This window comes from Anser cygnoides, chromosome 4, assembly GCF_040182565.1.
Source record: "Anser cygnoides isolate HZ-2024a breed goose chromosome 4, Taihu_goose_T2T_genome, whole genome shotgun sequence".
NCBI classification, from domain to species: domain Eukaryota; kingdom Metazoa; phylum Chordata; class Aves; order Anseriformes; family Anatidae; genus Anser; species Anser cygnoides.
Window position 1 is genome coordinate 75,668,791 of NC_089876.1, and position 15,774 is coordinate 75,684,564.

At 38.4% G+C, this 15,774-nt stretch overlaps 1 protein-coding gene across 2 annotated transcripts in view; it reads right to left on the reverse strand.

Annotated features, from left to right (window-relative positions):
• The window catches only part of PAPSS1 (3'-phosphoadenosine 5'-phosphosulfate synthase 1), a 61,434-nt gene that overhangs the window by 21,001 nt on the left and 24,659 nt on the right, over window positions 1–15,774 (reverse strand). For both annotated transcript variants that reach the window (XM_048066408.2, XM_048066407.2), the window contains 3 exons: window positions 12,019–12,254; window positions 11,468–11,606; window positions 9,185–9,303 (listed from right to left, as the gene is read on the reverse strand). In XM_048066408.2, the coding sequence (XP_047922365.2) occupies window positions 9,185–9,303; window positions 11,468–11,606; window positions 12,019–12,254 (494 nt within the window). The remainder of the gene's footprint in view (window positions 1–9,184; window positions 9,304–11,467; window positions 11,607–12,018; window positions 12,255–15,774) is intronic.

Below are 15,774 nucleotides of genomic sequence, written 5' to 3' on the forward strand. Positions count from 1 at the left end.
TGCTAAAGTAAAAAAAATGTTGTAGAGACTGAACAAACTTACAAACTTAAGTAACTGATCATACAAGATGTGTTAGCAATAGTAATAGGGAAGTAAACTGAAAGTCATTAATACAGAAGTACAAACTGAATGTGTCACCTACAGCTAGTAAAATAACACCAGTGTCCTAATTATAACCCAAATACCACAGAATATCAGTTTTATACTGAAAAAAAAAAAAGGGGGGGGGGGTCCTCCTTGGGTTTTAAATAACACCTTCTCAAGACTTTCTCATTTCACTATACTCTAGATCTTAAACCCCTCATAAGGATAAAGGCACACTTCTGAGGAGAGGGGAAGAGAAGGGAAGGTCATCCATGACAAAACTTAAAAGAGTCTCCTGACAGACGTATTTCTTTTTTAAAACAGGGTTTTAAGTTACTTCTGTAAAGTAAATCTTTTGGAAGTGGAGTGGGAGGAGGAAGCTCACCCACAGAGCAAATTATACATAAACCTTTAACAAGAACACAAGGAGCTATTTTTTATTTTTCCAATATTTGCAATCCATAGTAAAGAGGTGTGCCTATAGGAAAGGCAAAGTTTGCCCAGGAGCATTAAAGCATTTATCCAAGCACTTATCAGACATTAGGCACCAACTCAGTGGAAAGTCAAAGAAGCAGGACGATGAAAGGAAGTGGGAGACAAAATGACGGCAGGAATGTAAAGAGGTGGTGAGTCTAGCTAGCTCTTACCCTATTTGTGTCTCCAAAGACAAATAAAAGTAAATAAACTAGCACTTAGAAGTTGTGCTGTATAAGGAAAAGTTGAATCCATTAGGTATCAGACTTCAACTGGGAAGTGATTATTATTTTAGATAGTAACTTAGGCAAAACCTGCCCTGTATGACAGAAGCAAAATTACAGCCCAGGAGTGCTGCAGCAAACTCCCCGCAGCAGTAAGCCCAGAACCACAGAAAAGCACTGCCTGCTGTTACGAATAGCAGACTTTACAAGCAAAGTATAGTGACTGGGTACACATTATGCTGCTTCCCAGAAGATCCTGCTCTGGACCCTAGTTTCTTACCATGCTATAAAGTTCTACAAACCATCAAAAGCTTTACATAAATGTGGCTATTAAAAGTTTTTTTTTTTTTTTTCCAAATATTATTCTGCTTTTAGTGTCCCACTAATGGGCAAAACAATGGAAACAACAAAGGTCTGACGATGCATTTTCTGTAACCAACCTCTCTGCCTCACTATGGGGATGTAGACAGCCTGAAGGCAGCTCCGACAATGCTGAAGGACAGTAGGCCATAAAACCAGAGCAGGCAATCCAGCCCTGTTAGAAAAGCAGTTGAATCCCCACCACCATTGCCTAAAGAATCTGGTAGAAAACAGTGACGACCACAGCCATGGCCACACAAGCATTGGTATTTCTACCCAAGTGGAAGAAACAGCCAAACACAGCTTGACAATACTTTTAATCTGGGGTCATTTAAGCCCCTATTAGAGCAACCAAAGAGATTGTATGGCTTGAGATGGGCTTATTTTTGTTGTTGTTTCATAGATTATTTTTTTAATAAAGCGCAACATAAATATGATTATGGCACATTACATTATTTAATGAGTTAAATATCTAGATAATTTGTAGGATTAGTAAATCTAGACTCCCTAGCAGACACAAAAATGGTACTTAAAACGGTATTATAGATTTTAAATAGCAGCAAGAGGAATTCATAGGTCTTTAAACTGAATGAATTTTAGGGAAATACTAGGCTAGCAGGCCATCTAGTGACCACTTTAACATGGCAAAGTTAATCAAAGATTCATTCTACCAACAGACAAGTTACACAATATTCCTCTACGCTTACCATTTGTCATTAAATTTGAACAAATAACTACAAAATAATAAAATATAAACTGGATGCTTTATTGGAACGTGTGCTATCTTAGACTGTGATACCAGTTCCTTGCTGATGCAAACATCCTTAACAGGCTGTAAATAAGGGGCCCTCAGGCGAGTTTCCAGTAGATAAGCATTCACAGGCACCATCTGATTTATAAGACCGGTTATTCAGTAATGTGAGTTCATATTAATTGATGTGTGAGGCCACAAAATAGTTTATATATGGAAAAAGCAAACAGCAGTGCTTGCTTGACTGTAATCACTGATGTTTTGATATCTACAGCTTGCAGGGAAGGAAGTTTGTCAATACATTAAGGAAAAAATGGAAAGTGCAATGACAGTTATCTTAAAAAAAGGGAGGTAAGATTTTCTGCTTCTTCTCTTCCCATCAGTTCTGTTCTATCACCTTTTCAGTAAATTGATAAACAAATTGTTTTCACTGTATTAATCTTAATCTATAACCAGTTGAATTCAAGATCTTTTCTTTAAAGCGTATTAAATAACATTTCTGACTGCTTTTAGGTTGACAATATATTTTTTTACATTTCATACTTTTAGAGACCGTTTTCTCAGGTGACGCATCAAGATTACAGCATGCTGAGTACCCTCATCATTACAGGAAAGATGGCTTGTTTGAAGTAATGTAACTAATGGATTGGGTGTAAATGCACTATTATGTGAATAGCTGTTGCAGAAATAAAATTCTAAATCAGAAATCCCTTAAGCATCCTCTTTCTACATGTCATTTAACTTTATTCCTCATCTTCCATCCTCATCCCATCTTCAGTTTAAGTAAAACTGTCAGTTTTCAGCATTTGGTTGTTCAGTGGCGACAGGATTACCATTCAGGCTAATTGGCATCTTATTTCTCTGAGATATGAGCTCCTTCTCAAACTTAATTAGAGCTTGTTTATGTCACTGCACTCAGGTTCTGTTGGCTTTAAGCCTGAATCTTCCATGATGCAAATAAAAAGAAAACAATGACTGGCATATAACTTAAAGCACAAAACACAGTTGATTTTTCCTGCTTTGGTATAGGACCAGAAGGAACAGACAAAGAGAACTAACACTTGGCTCTCAAAACTATAATATAACAATGATCACAGCTTTCATGCATATGCAGTACAAATTATTATGGCTCATGGTACTACCAACGTTAAAGATTTTCTTCTAAGCACTCTACTCATACAGTATGAAAAATGAGATGTTGGCATAAAACAAGTGTGATCTAAAGGAAATACATCCTCATAAAATCTTGCACTACTAGTTGCTTCATTTGGAATGAAGCTGAAACATCCTAACTCTACCCTCAAAAAGAATAAATACATAAATCATTCTCAGCTGGAGTATAAATCTCACTGGATTAAAGCATCTGTTTAACTGTACTCTACAATGAGAAATTCTGAAATGAATGTATTTCTAGAAGATGCTATATTTGGTAAAAATTAAAAAAAAATAAAAAAATTGAACAGATTATGAAAACTACATTCAACATGATACTATGATCGATTACAGAACTACTTTCAGCTCATCAGCAAAACATTATAGGGTTTGAGGCTCTTTTCCCCTCTAAGTTGGTTTGTGAGTTTGGATATTGACAGAAACAGTATAATTTTCAAATTGCAATGAAAACAGTACAGTTAAAAAAACAATTCTGGAAAAGTGGGACTAATATTTTTTTTATAGAGCTTGAGAAGTTTCTTTCAAAGCTACTTGCTTATTTCTCCAGAAGGCTGTATAAACCAAAACAAATCTACATCATCTTGGGAGGAGTTAAAAGAAATAAAAATTCTTGAAGTAGGACTAATCAAAAGTTTCAGTCCTATCTATGACCTACCCATCCACAATGTAAAGAAGGGAAGGGTTCACCTGTGTGGCCCACTGTAGGTCAGCTATAAATACAGACCTTGCTTGGAGGAGCAGGAAGTTTGAACCCATTCATTGAAGAGCAATGAAGCTGGTGAAGAGACTAGAACATGACTTCAGAGGAGCAGCTGAGGGAACTGGCACTGTTTAGTCTTGAGAAAAGAAGGCTGAGGGCAGACCTTAGTGCTCTCTACAGCCACCTGAGAAGAGGTTACAGAGAGGAGGGTGTCAGTCTCTTTTCTCAGGTGAAAAGTGATGGACATGAGGAAACGGTCTCGAGTTGCCTCAGCAGAGGTTTAAGTAGATGTCAGGAAGAGTTTCTTCATGGAAAGCGTGGTTGGGTGTTGGAACAAGCTGCCCAGGGCAGTGGTGAAGCCTCCATCCCTGGAAGTATTTAAGAGATGTGTGGACATGGCACTTAGGGACACGGTGTAGTGGTGGACTTGTGTTAGGTGGATGGTTGGGCTTGGTGATCTTATGGGTCTTTTTCAACCTAAATGACTCTGTGGTTCTGTGATTACTGCCCAACCGGAGTCTCCATGACTAACACAGAATGTCTGTGAACCAAAATCTTGCTTGTCCCTTTTCCCAAACTACAGAAGGTAAAAAACAGAGAAGAAAGCAAAAGACATACAGCTGCAACAAAAATGACACCATCACTGTATCTTATTACACAATTCAATGTAACTGGAGTTTGTTCTTTAATAACCACAAAAATATACATGCTTTCTAGAAAGAAAAAAAAACAATCTGAGCTGGTGATATCCATTTCTGTAATACCATTCAGCAGTATATTTTCAAAAGACAACAATCATAACTACAGCACACACACCTCAAAATCAGGAAATGCCTACCTTAAAATACACAAGTTCTCCTTACTTCTCTAAGCAATGAGAAGAAATCAGTGGTATACTGATGTGGGAATGACTGAAATTTAATACTGAGGGTGTTTTTTTTTTTGGTGTGTGTGGGGTTTTTTGGTTATACTTAAAAGCTTATGAAGTTTTCTGGTCATTCTGGCTTACATATTTACTGCTGTAAGTATAAAACTACTAGTATAGTCTTGCACGGCCTTTATGCAGCACTTGCTTTTTCCCCAGCTTCTCACATGAAATAACGATTAGCCTTATCACAGAATCACAGAGGGACCTCTGGAGGCCATCTAGTCCAGTTTCCTGCTCAGAACTGAACCAGCTGCAGTCGGCTAGCTCAGGGACTTGGCCAATCAAGTTTTAAGTAACTCCAAGGATGGAGCATCCACAAACTCTCTGGGCCACTTGTTCTAATCACTTTCCTCAACCTGCTTTTGCTAATACGGTATTGCATGCCATTGGCCTTCTTTGCTGCACAGGCAGCTGCAAAAACACTTATTTGCAACATCACAAGCTATTTATAAAATCCTCATTGTCTACGCTTGGTCTTACAAATCCCAGTTGGTCCCACTCAAACACCCTTTGGTGTAAGTATTTGGTTTGGACACTGCGCTCAAACAAAGAAGTAAACAGCTGTATTCATACAAATTTTCTGCTGAAGCCATTTTGAAAGAAGGAGACAGAAAACAAGGTTGCAAGTAAAATAATGACTCAATACCCAGCCAGCAGATGGGTATAATCAACTGTCAAATACACTCTACTGAGGGAGTAATTTACAGTCAAATAATGAAAAAGAAGGTCAAAGACCTGCCATGCGTGTTCTACATCAATGTTACAGATATTAAAAATACTTATCTCCCATGTTGGTAGGCTTCTCAAAAAAACATTGAAAGATGGGTTTGGGGCCTGCTGCAATTCAAGCTTATAACCAAGGCGATCACACAGTATCACTTAATCACAGTTTTGATAAGCCAGTGAGGACCTAGATAACATTGAGGTCCTAGATCCATAAAGAATAATTATGGTTACAGTGATGCTAACTGTGCAGTATAATTGAGGGGAAAAAAATATGTACAGATTATACAGAACAGCAGAATCCATTTCTACATACTTGCCAGGAACTGCTACCCTCTATTTCTATTTTGCTCGAAATTCTCGCTGCTCCATAACACAGATTTTGAATACACTTGCAAGGAACTGCGTGAATATAGTTACAAAAATCAATGCTTTCAAAGACCAGGAGGACCACCTCCCCAAATGCAAGTATAATACTGAGCCTCAGAAGAGAATGTTCCCAGGCTTAGATAAGAACTCAACCTTTGGCTATAATTTGAAGGATGGGTGGCAGATGGAATAAAAGAGAGGTTTATACATACACTCACAATGGATTGATCTAAGTAGTAGAAGTATATAATCAAATTCCAAACATCTGTGGGTTTCTTTTGTGGTATTTGCAGAGCTGTTGTAATTTTATGCCCCTAAGAATGGGACTTCTGTACAAAAGTAGTTAAAAGCCGCTTTTCCTCAGTACATTGAAAGTTAGGTACTAGAAATGCAACTCTTTCCTTATACGCCTTTGGCACTTCCTTAACAATAAAGGTGGCATTCCTGAGAAGTGACTTCTTGAGAAAATATTTCCCTGGTTAAATATTGAACCAATTTCATTACTGGGGAATATGAGCTTTGTGTCATTAGCTAGATCAGCTACATTTGTTGACAGGAAAAAACAACTAAAACAATGAAATCTCCATAGCCAAACATCTGCAGTAGGCTTGCTTGACAGCATATTGGACGGTATCAGCAGACTAAGAGCCAAACTTATCAAGCCCAAAGCCACACATGCCTTTCTGACTATGGATTGAGCAAGGACTCATTTGTACAGTATTGAAAGGAACTTTTCATACGACTTAGGATCAGCAGCTTTAGGAGATACAGTACCTCACATGCTAGGTCCCTGAAAAGAACTTTGAAGTGTTTTATTTATTGCATTCACATGCAAAAAAAACCTATCCAGGTGCCCCTCAAAACTGAGTTACACCACACAAGAACTTTCCAGATTCACACAGCTGCTTATTACTCCTCCATGCAGTTTCCTCCCTTTTCTTCCATAAAGTATTGAACATATTTCTGGAGAATACCTCAAAAATTTGTTTGCGAGTTCTTTGCAAATATTATGAAAAAGTTTTAAGAACCAAGTTTCCATTTCCCATGAAATAATAAACGCTTCATATTCTTAATATGTATCTGTGTATATCCGTCTGCATATATCTCAATATACACACGTTTTTTCAGCTATGCTGTCTTTTACTACCATTACTTTCTGAACTAATAGAAGAAGAGCCCTTGAAACTCAAGGATTATCAACATCAAGTGGACTTCCTTACAGTGTATTGCACAGCTATTAAAAAAATATATTTATAATGCTGCTGTCTTACAGTTCTTTTCTTAATAACCCAGTGCGATTAGTAATGAACAAAACCACAGCTTTTTCCAGCTAAGGGAAACCTACTAGAATTATACTTAACATATCATTGGGTTATATGTGGCCTGTTCAGCCATGCCTTGGTTTCATTGTCTCCCTACAGTAAGCAACCACCAAGACATCTTGCCATTCATTGCACTACTCTCTCTCCAAAGAAAAAAATGTTAAAATGTGCTTTAAGCAAAGGACAGAGCAAAGCTGACTGGGCCAGAAGCCAGCATTCAGCATTGTGTACCAAATGTACTAATGCAAGAGTTGCTTGTTGGCACCCATGATGCAGCTTTCTAGAATTGTGAAATCTGAACTGGTCTTCTGAACAGGAGGCTCAGGGCTTCCCACAGTGAGGAGTTGCCACCTCCCATAGATAGGGCTCATACAGCTCTCTCCTTTTTTCCTCCAAAAAATATTCAGATGAGTATTAGGGTACAAGTCTAGCACTCTGATGTGGTTTTCTCCTGTTTCAGGTCTCCTGAGCAACCTGGATCAAGCAGTGAACTGTTAACAGAGTTTTCTTGAAAATTTAGAAAAAAATAAATCTCTCTGAAGCTGTACTGGCGACAGAAAGCTACCATGAACTCAACGCTGATACACGATGAGTCTTTTTGCTTGTACCAGCTTCAATACTTGGTGGAGCTTTACTCAAGCTACTGCATACACCTCCAGTTTCCCGTACATCCACCTCACAAAGAGCATGAGGACCTGTCTGTTAGAGCATCTAAATTAAAATCATGGTCTGAAATGGCATCCTGCTACTCACTGACTACAGGTAAGAATGTAAGGAGACTAACTCCTTCTGCACAAACATTAGCAAACTCCTTCCTATCAAGGTGAAGACTAAGGAAAAGAGGCAAACCAAAGCCAGATGGCTGAACTTGTTGTTACCCTGACATGTTGATCCTTCTCCCTCTGAGTGATTACCATACTCTATCAGGGAAGGCAGAATGGCATATAAAATTCCATCCCACACCAGAAATAAAATTCACCAGTCACCAACCTTAAGCTCTGCTTTCTTTTCAGTGTGAAGGCTTTGACACTGTCTGTAGAAGCCAGCTTATTAGCGTATTAGATAACACTATCGGTTAATACAGCTTAAAAACATTAGGATGAGAATAGCAGCAGTTCAGGACATCTGTAAGGAACATCTCAGTTAGGATATGAGCTGCTGACAGATCAAAGCTGAGAGCTGAAGACAGTAGTTACTTTGTCCATTCTCAAAACGCCACCAGCCTCCTTCTTCCTGACCACATACTACCACCTCTTCTGGGTCGTCAAGTCATTACGTCTCATGCAACGAACTAGTGTAGGTGATTAAAAAAAACACCACTTAAAGGAGAATAAAAAAAAGACTGGGGTACAGTTTCATGACTATAAAGCCTTCTCATGATGACTGCCACCACTTCTGGGGCTTGTGTTTGTTTTTCAGGTTGGGTAATGAACTGAATCCACTTACCAGACAACAGGAGTAACACTAGAGCTTCAGAAGGGATGGTGTAGGTTGCGTGAGGGAGGAAATAGACCTGCTTTTTCAGAAGCTATACACCATTGAGTTAATTCAGCCTTATCAGGAAGATCAGCTTCCTGAAGCAGTTGCTACACAACTGCAAGATCACTTTTACTACTGTAAGAAAAACAATGCAAAGGAAGGCCAGACACAATCACGGCAGCCCCTGTCAGCTCAGATTACCGTGGTACCGCATCCCTGTGTCTTCATGTTTACAGTATGTATTAATAAAGATGCTTTAGAGACAAAGTAAAAAAATTGAGATTTACAAAAGCTAGTCAGCAATTTAAAAGTTGACAGTCACTGCTGGTTCTGTAACAACTGAGACAACTTCTCTCCCTTAAAGTTATCAGTTATGATAATGAATATAAATGAATTTTCTACTTGTCCAAAGATAATTCACCTGGAGACCAACGTTGTTGCAATATTTAGGTTGAGAGCAGGACAATTTTAAAAGCTAGAATTTAAAAATGCTGAAGTCTTTAACACAGAAATTCTGAGTTTCCCAGTACATACATTCAGATTTCATGCACCAATGCTTTGAAAAAGTTACTAAGATACAGCTGCATTGCTGCTCACCCTCTCTTGAAGAAGTTCCACAACTTGTTGTATGCAATCATTCACATCACAGGAATCAGTTTTCAGCACAAGCTCTGGGGCTTCTGGTTTTTCATACTCGGAGTCAATTCCAGTAAAGCCTAGAGAACAGAAGACAAAAATCTTAAATGACTTCTTCCAAAAGATGACTGCATTTTAAGATTGTTCACATAACAGTTTTCTAGACATAAACAAGGCATGAGCACAAAGCTTTACTTTCCTTAACAGATGATTTCTTAGGGAAATCACCTGCTTTTTTCTTCATTGGGCTATTTGCTAATCCTACCACACATGACTGCATCTAACTTCAGCATTCTGCAGCACGTACACTGTATATGTTTGTTGCTATTTGATTTATTCTGTGAATAAAAAAGGTAGCACTAGCAAAAGAGCTGTGCACTTCAACACAGAGTTAGTAGATACACATCCAACAGCTGTCTTTCATTAGTAGCCATGATCTTTTTTTTTTTTTGCATGTGAACACAAAGCCTGATTTTGAACGAGTATATATTTAAATTCACACCCATGCCAGCAATACCTTGAAGAGTAGGGAACTGCATCATCTATTACATTACTTTAGCTCACATACCTATCGTAAGACAGCTACTTAAATTAAGGTAGACATGTGTGACCCTTATGGTTGTAAGGGCTATTTTCACAGACCATGTAAGTGACTGGTGGCACCTGTTCTGGCCTAGTTAGCTAGCAATCTGCGTTGAAACAGAGGAGATTCTAACTAACCATGAATGAACAAGAAGCAAGGAAAGTCAAGCTCCGTGTCAAAGCATGTAGTGCTACAGATCTCATCTCCAGCAGAGACATTGGCTGGGCTCTATTAACTGGACACCTACATCCTCCATAGTTGTAAATGCAAACACTGTAATTCGAGTTTTGCACTTCAGACTTAAATATTCTCTAAATTAGTAGCTTTATTCCCCATCTGTGAAAAATACCAATTGCTGCAGTACCTAATGTGAAAAAGAAAGGCCAGTATCTGTTCCAAAACCTGTATACTTCAAAAGTATCTAATGACTGGGGAATGGGAATAGGAGGAAAAAAAACCCCATCCCATTACCATTCTTAGAGAAAAGGAAGATAACAGAAGTTGTTGTTAACAGGCATGTCCATTTAATTTGCAGCCTTCGTATCAAGTATTTCATAAGACACAGTCACTGCTAGATTCCCTTGTAGGCACTGAATACCTCACTACCACTTCTGAAGTTACACAATTCCATTGTGGGCTTTGTAAAAATTAACAAAACATTAAGAAAGCTCTGTAGCACAAACAAGGATTCTGTACAGTACAATATCCTTGCATCTTTCCCACTCAAGACATCTTGCTATGATTCTTAGCAAACCTGAATACAGCTGTGAATACAGCTGTGAATACAGCTGTGAATACAGCTGTATTTATTGCCCATTCTTCACTGCGTATTTGGTAGTACTAGAAGCACTGAGCTTCAACCGAGTCATGTGGAGTATCTTAGGCTTCTTGAATTTTGTGTCAGTCCTGATTATTAGTGATGTCATCATCAGAGCATGAGCAAACTCAACCCATGAAAGTGAAACCTTTAAAAATTACTTTGCTTCTTAATACAGGTGAAAAATGTTATCAACCTCTTCTAGCTATAAAATAATAGGGAGCGAAGAAGCTCTTTAAACAGTATTTTCAACAAGTGATCACACTTTTAGTTGTTTTGGAGGGGGAGGTTGGTTTTTTGTTCGTTTGTTTGTTTTAAGTAATTGCAGGCTGTACTTCAGAGTCTTAACTAAGTCTGGGGACAGGAAATTATACTCATGGGCCCTAGCACTGAACCTTGATTTCAAAATAAAAAAGTTAGTCTCTTTACAGAAAGATGGTGACACTACATTTTGGAAGGGAAAACAGGGTAATTCATATTAATACAATTCTTTAAAGACTTAAGAAAAGTATCAGGCTCTTTTTTCTCAACCAGTCAATAGGCACACAAAGCAGGTAAGACTGTTCCTCAATTCTAAGAGCTTGCAATTGAGAAACCTTGAGCAGATTAGCAGATTACACAGTTCCGATGTGAGGATAGGCACTTTTGCCCCTTTACTGTCCTATGCATTTATAATAGTCAGCTGCCCCAGACAGAATTTGATCCCATTTTTCTGCTCAGTCTTATCCCCAGTTCTGCCATTTGGAAAAGTGACACACTCACAGACTCGAGCACACCCACTTACGTGTAGTCCAGTTACAACATTTCACCTATGTAGAAAGGACACAACTACATTTAGGTTCACCTTTAATTTCTCCAGCTCTGGCTTTCTTATAGAGCCCCTTAACATCCCTCTGTTCACAGACATGCAACGGAGCATCCACAAATACTTCAAAAAAAGGTAAACTTGCCCCTTCATGAATTCGTCTGGCATTATTACGATCCTGAAAGAAAACAGGAAAAAAAGTACTAAGAGACTGAATCCACATAACATTGGTATTGCTTTTCTGCTTTTGAAGTTCATTTTAAAGAAGCTGATAGTGAAATGTAAGCAAATTCTCTAAGTCTGAAAAAAGAAACACAATTTGATCAACTGATGCCCCACCAGCTAAATCATTTTTTTCACAGATCTTCACATGGTCCCAGTTTCAGAAGTAATCTCAACTTCCTTCTATACTTAAGTTTAGTGTTTCTGGAGTTTGAACAATCATCTCTAGAAAATATGAATGTCAAAAAAAAAATGGCAAGCATTTCATCCTGGCTAAGTTCAGTGACAGATTCTTGTAACCCAAATTCTGAGTGACATTTTGCATTTTTTATTTTCCCTCACACTATCTAGAGGGTTTTCACATTTACCTGAGTATATGGAGAGATGAAACTAGTGATGCACACCAAACCAGCATCTGCAAACAGTTTAGCAACCTCAGCAATCCGACGGACGTTTTCTTCTCTATCTTCGGGTGTGAAACCCAGATTCTTATTAAGGCCTTGGCGAATATTGTCACCATCCAATGTGTAGCATGGAATGCCATGGCATACTAAATACTCCTCCAGAGCCATGCTAACTGTAGTCTTCCCAGCACCTGACAGACCTAAGATATTGAATTAAAATAGGTATTGTAAGAATAAAAACAAGTTGGGGTGAACTGTAGCACATGTACTACTACCAGTACAAAAAAAAAAAAAAAAAGGCAACAACAGCAATGCCTGGTTCCGCCTTTTGGAGATGCTTACCCACAATACAAGCTAAGTGCCTTTTACACAGACAACAGATACAGGGAGAATGAGGCACAAAGTTAAGTGTGCTGTTTGAAAAAGACAAAGGGTCTGGCCTTGAGAGCTGTTGCTGTTCACAGAGGTGGTACCTATTGCCCAGTGCTGCTGTGGCTGGCAGTTGTTTCCACCTGAGCAAGCTAAATTCAGAAATCCAAAACAGAGTTAAGGAGAAGTTACAATTACATTAGAAGAGGAAGCTCTCACGGTCAAGTGAATTTCAGTCAACAGAAGGGGCTCAGACCAAGTCACACTGTTCTTACCCCTTGCAGAGTAACAGCACTGAATTAGATTACCACACACAGAGCAAAACTCACTCTCTCAAGACTCACACACAGCAGTCATGCTCCACTAAGCAGAATGCATCAAAAACAAGCAAAGGCAATTTGAATATGAAACTTCTGTCCAGTTCAGAAACTTAGGCAACAAACCTTCAAACAATGCAGAATGTTCTTGCTTGCACTAAGTCTACTGCTTGCTTTAAGTTGGGAATGCATTTAAGTAATTTTCCAGACTAGAATCTAGGAGTTTATATGAAGTGTGTGCTTAAGCTTAATACAGGGCAATCAATTCTTAAATGGGACACAAACTCAAATCTCGATAAGGCAACTTTAATCCTTTGTGTAAGAAAAATGGTAAGGGTAATGGTAAACAAAAAAACGAAATACTAATAGTAACACTACTGAGTGAATAAAATTGCTTTGAAAGTGATGGTTAAATTTATTTCAGTTTTCAGAATAAATAAAAAATCAAAAAAAAAGTCAGTTTAGTATTACTTCAAAGACCTTTACAATAAAGGATGACAATCAGACTACACGAGCACTTAGTAAGAAAATGCAAAGCAAACCTTGAGACCTGTAATAGTTCAGGGCAATTTAAAGATGAAGAGTCATGTTACTGGTTCATCCTTTGCTCAGTTTAATATCCACAAGATGCAGAGCAGTCTATTGAAAATATGTATCCCAGGTCAAGCCCAATACAAGAACCTAAGCCAACACCTGTATCTCTCTTCCCCTCTGAATAAAAGCCCTCCTGTCCATCTCTGATTTCTTTATGGCTTAGCTCTTACTCAAGTCTCTGAAAACGACTGCAAAGGTGTGAATAATGTTTTATCATCTATAAAAATTATCTACAGTCAGACAACTCAAGTTTCTTTTCTCAGTGCTTACTTGTCTAGCTTGAAAAGAGCAACAGCTAAAAATGATGAAGCTGAATGTTGCGACTTAGGCCAGAAACAGCTTGCCAAAAGGGGAGGTCCTGCTCTCTTGCCTCTCTTCACTCACACCATCCTACCTCCATTATTCTACCACCTCCGGTGCTCATTAGCCAACTCAGTTTGCTAATCTTTTTTATTTATTTTTATTTTTTTTTGCCGTGTTAAGTTCACTGATGATTGAGCAAGTTGAATCAGCTCAAGGTCAGACTGGGTGGGGTGAAAGTAGGGCAAGGCTGGGAACAGAACAATGTTCTTTCGGCAGCAATTAGAGTCAGAACGATTTGGGTTGGAAGGGACCTTAAAAATCACCCAGTTCCAACCCCCCTGCCATGCGCAGGGACACCTCCCACTAGAGCAAGTTGCTCAAAGCCCCATCCAACCTGGCCTTGAACACCTCCAGGGATGGGGCACCCACAGCTTCTCTGAGCAGCCTGTTCCAGTGCCTCACCACCCTCACAGTCAATAATTTTTCTCTTTTAGCTAAACTGTTTCTACCCTCTTTTATTTTAAAATCATTACCCCTTGTCCTATCACTACAAGCCCTAGTAAAAAGTCTCTCCCCTTCCTTCTTATAAGCCTCCTTTAAACTGAAATGCTACACTAATGTTTCCCTAGAGCCTTCTCCTCTCCAGGCTAAACAACCCCAGTGCTCTCAGCCTTTCTTCATAGGAGTGTTCCAGCCCTCTGATCACTTTTGTGGCCCTCCTCTGGAGCCACTCTAACAAGACCATGCCTTTTTAGAGCAGGATACAGTACTCCAGGTGGGGTCGCACAAGGGCAGAGTATGTGGGGAGAATCATCTCCCTCAACTTGCAGTCGCCATCCTAGAAGATAAGCATGGCCACCCAAACTAAGATTTCAGCTACTCGCCATTTACTTCTCATTGATTGCTCATGTTTGTGGTTTGTAATTTTGTTCCTGCATCTAGCTTGCTATTCACTGAAATGTTCAGTGTTCCATGTAACATCTGGTTTCCAACATGTAATGGAATGTAAAAGTTAAGGTCATTAAACAATGATTTATAAAAATCAGCTTTGAGCTGATAAGTCTTTAAAATAACTTACTCAAAAAATTGTATTACATTATTTTACACATGAAAGTAACACTTTCCCATATTTTTCATACATTTCTCAGTTGTTTTCCACTATGACTCTCTAACTTTACAGCAGAAGACATTCATTATAATTTCACTCTCAAATAAATCTTACTTTAGAATTGAAAATTGATCTCTGAATACACCTTTCCTACACTACTACACCATAATTGCTGACAACAGGAGAGAACCATGAAGGAAATGTACCACCACAATTCCAGCTTTTATTTTAAAACCTAGCAGAGCTTTGAAGACTCCTTTACACAGTTCTAGAATACCTACTTTAATACCTACGGTCTGTTTCAATCTCTAACACTCTCTGCTTGGAACAGCTCTCAGTAATTTCTTAGTAACTAAGATTGTAATCATTAGTCCTTTCACACAAGTCATCAGCATTAGCAGAAACAAATTTTACTTGTACTAAGTTTCTCTGATACTCTGTGAAGATCTTCTGTATTGCAATATAACAGTATTCCAAACGGTTTGGAAACTAATTAAACAAGAAATTTGGCTGCATTTTTTCTCAATGATAACTAAAAAAACTCCGAAGTTAGTCTGTTAATGCTTCAGAGTACTTTGAAGCCCAGAACAAACAAACAAAAAAATCACACTTATGAAACAAAGCTATCTTCCAGGATTTACTTAACACTCTTTTTTTATAATCAAAACAATTCAGTGGAAAAAGACCACGCTGACTTCAGAATAAGCCCTGCTGTGCATTGTCTCAAAATGCAATTGCTGTCCAAAGGCATATGTTTACAACAAATTGTTATTTCAACCGAAAAGATATGAACATTATAAAGAGGGGACCTTTACAGAAATGATTCAGAAAAGTAGACCGTATAAAAAAGGTTTTATATATTAGCAGTTGAAATGGACAGTAAGAAGAGCAAGAATGTGGTTAAAAAAAACACACTCCAACACACTCTAAGAATTAATCAGTGGACAGTGATTAATTTAACGTTCCTAGAGCACTGAACAAAATGCAATCTCAAGTTATTATCTGTCCCAGAGCAATTTCTTGATAGTC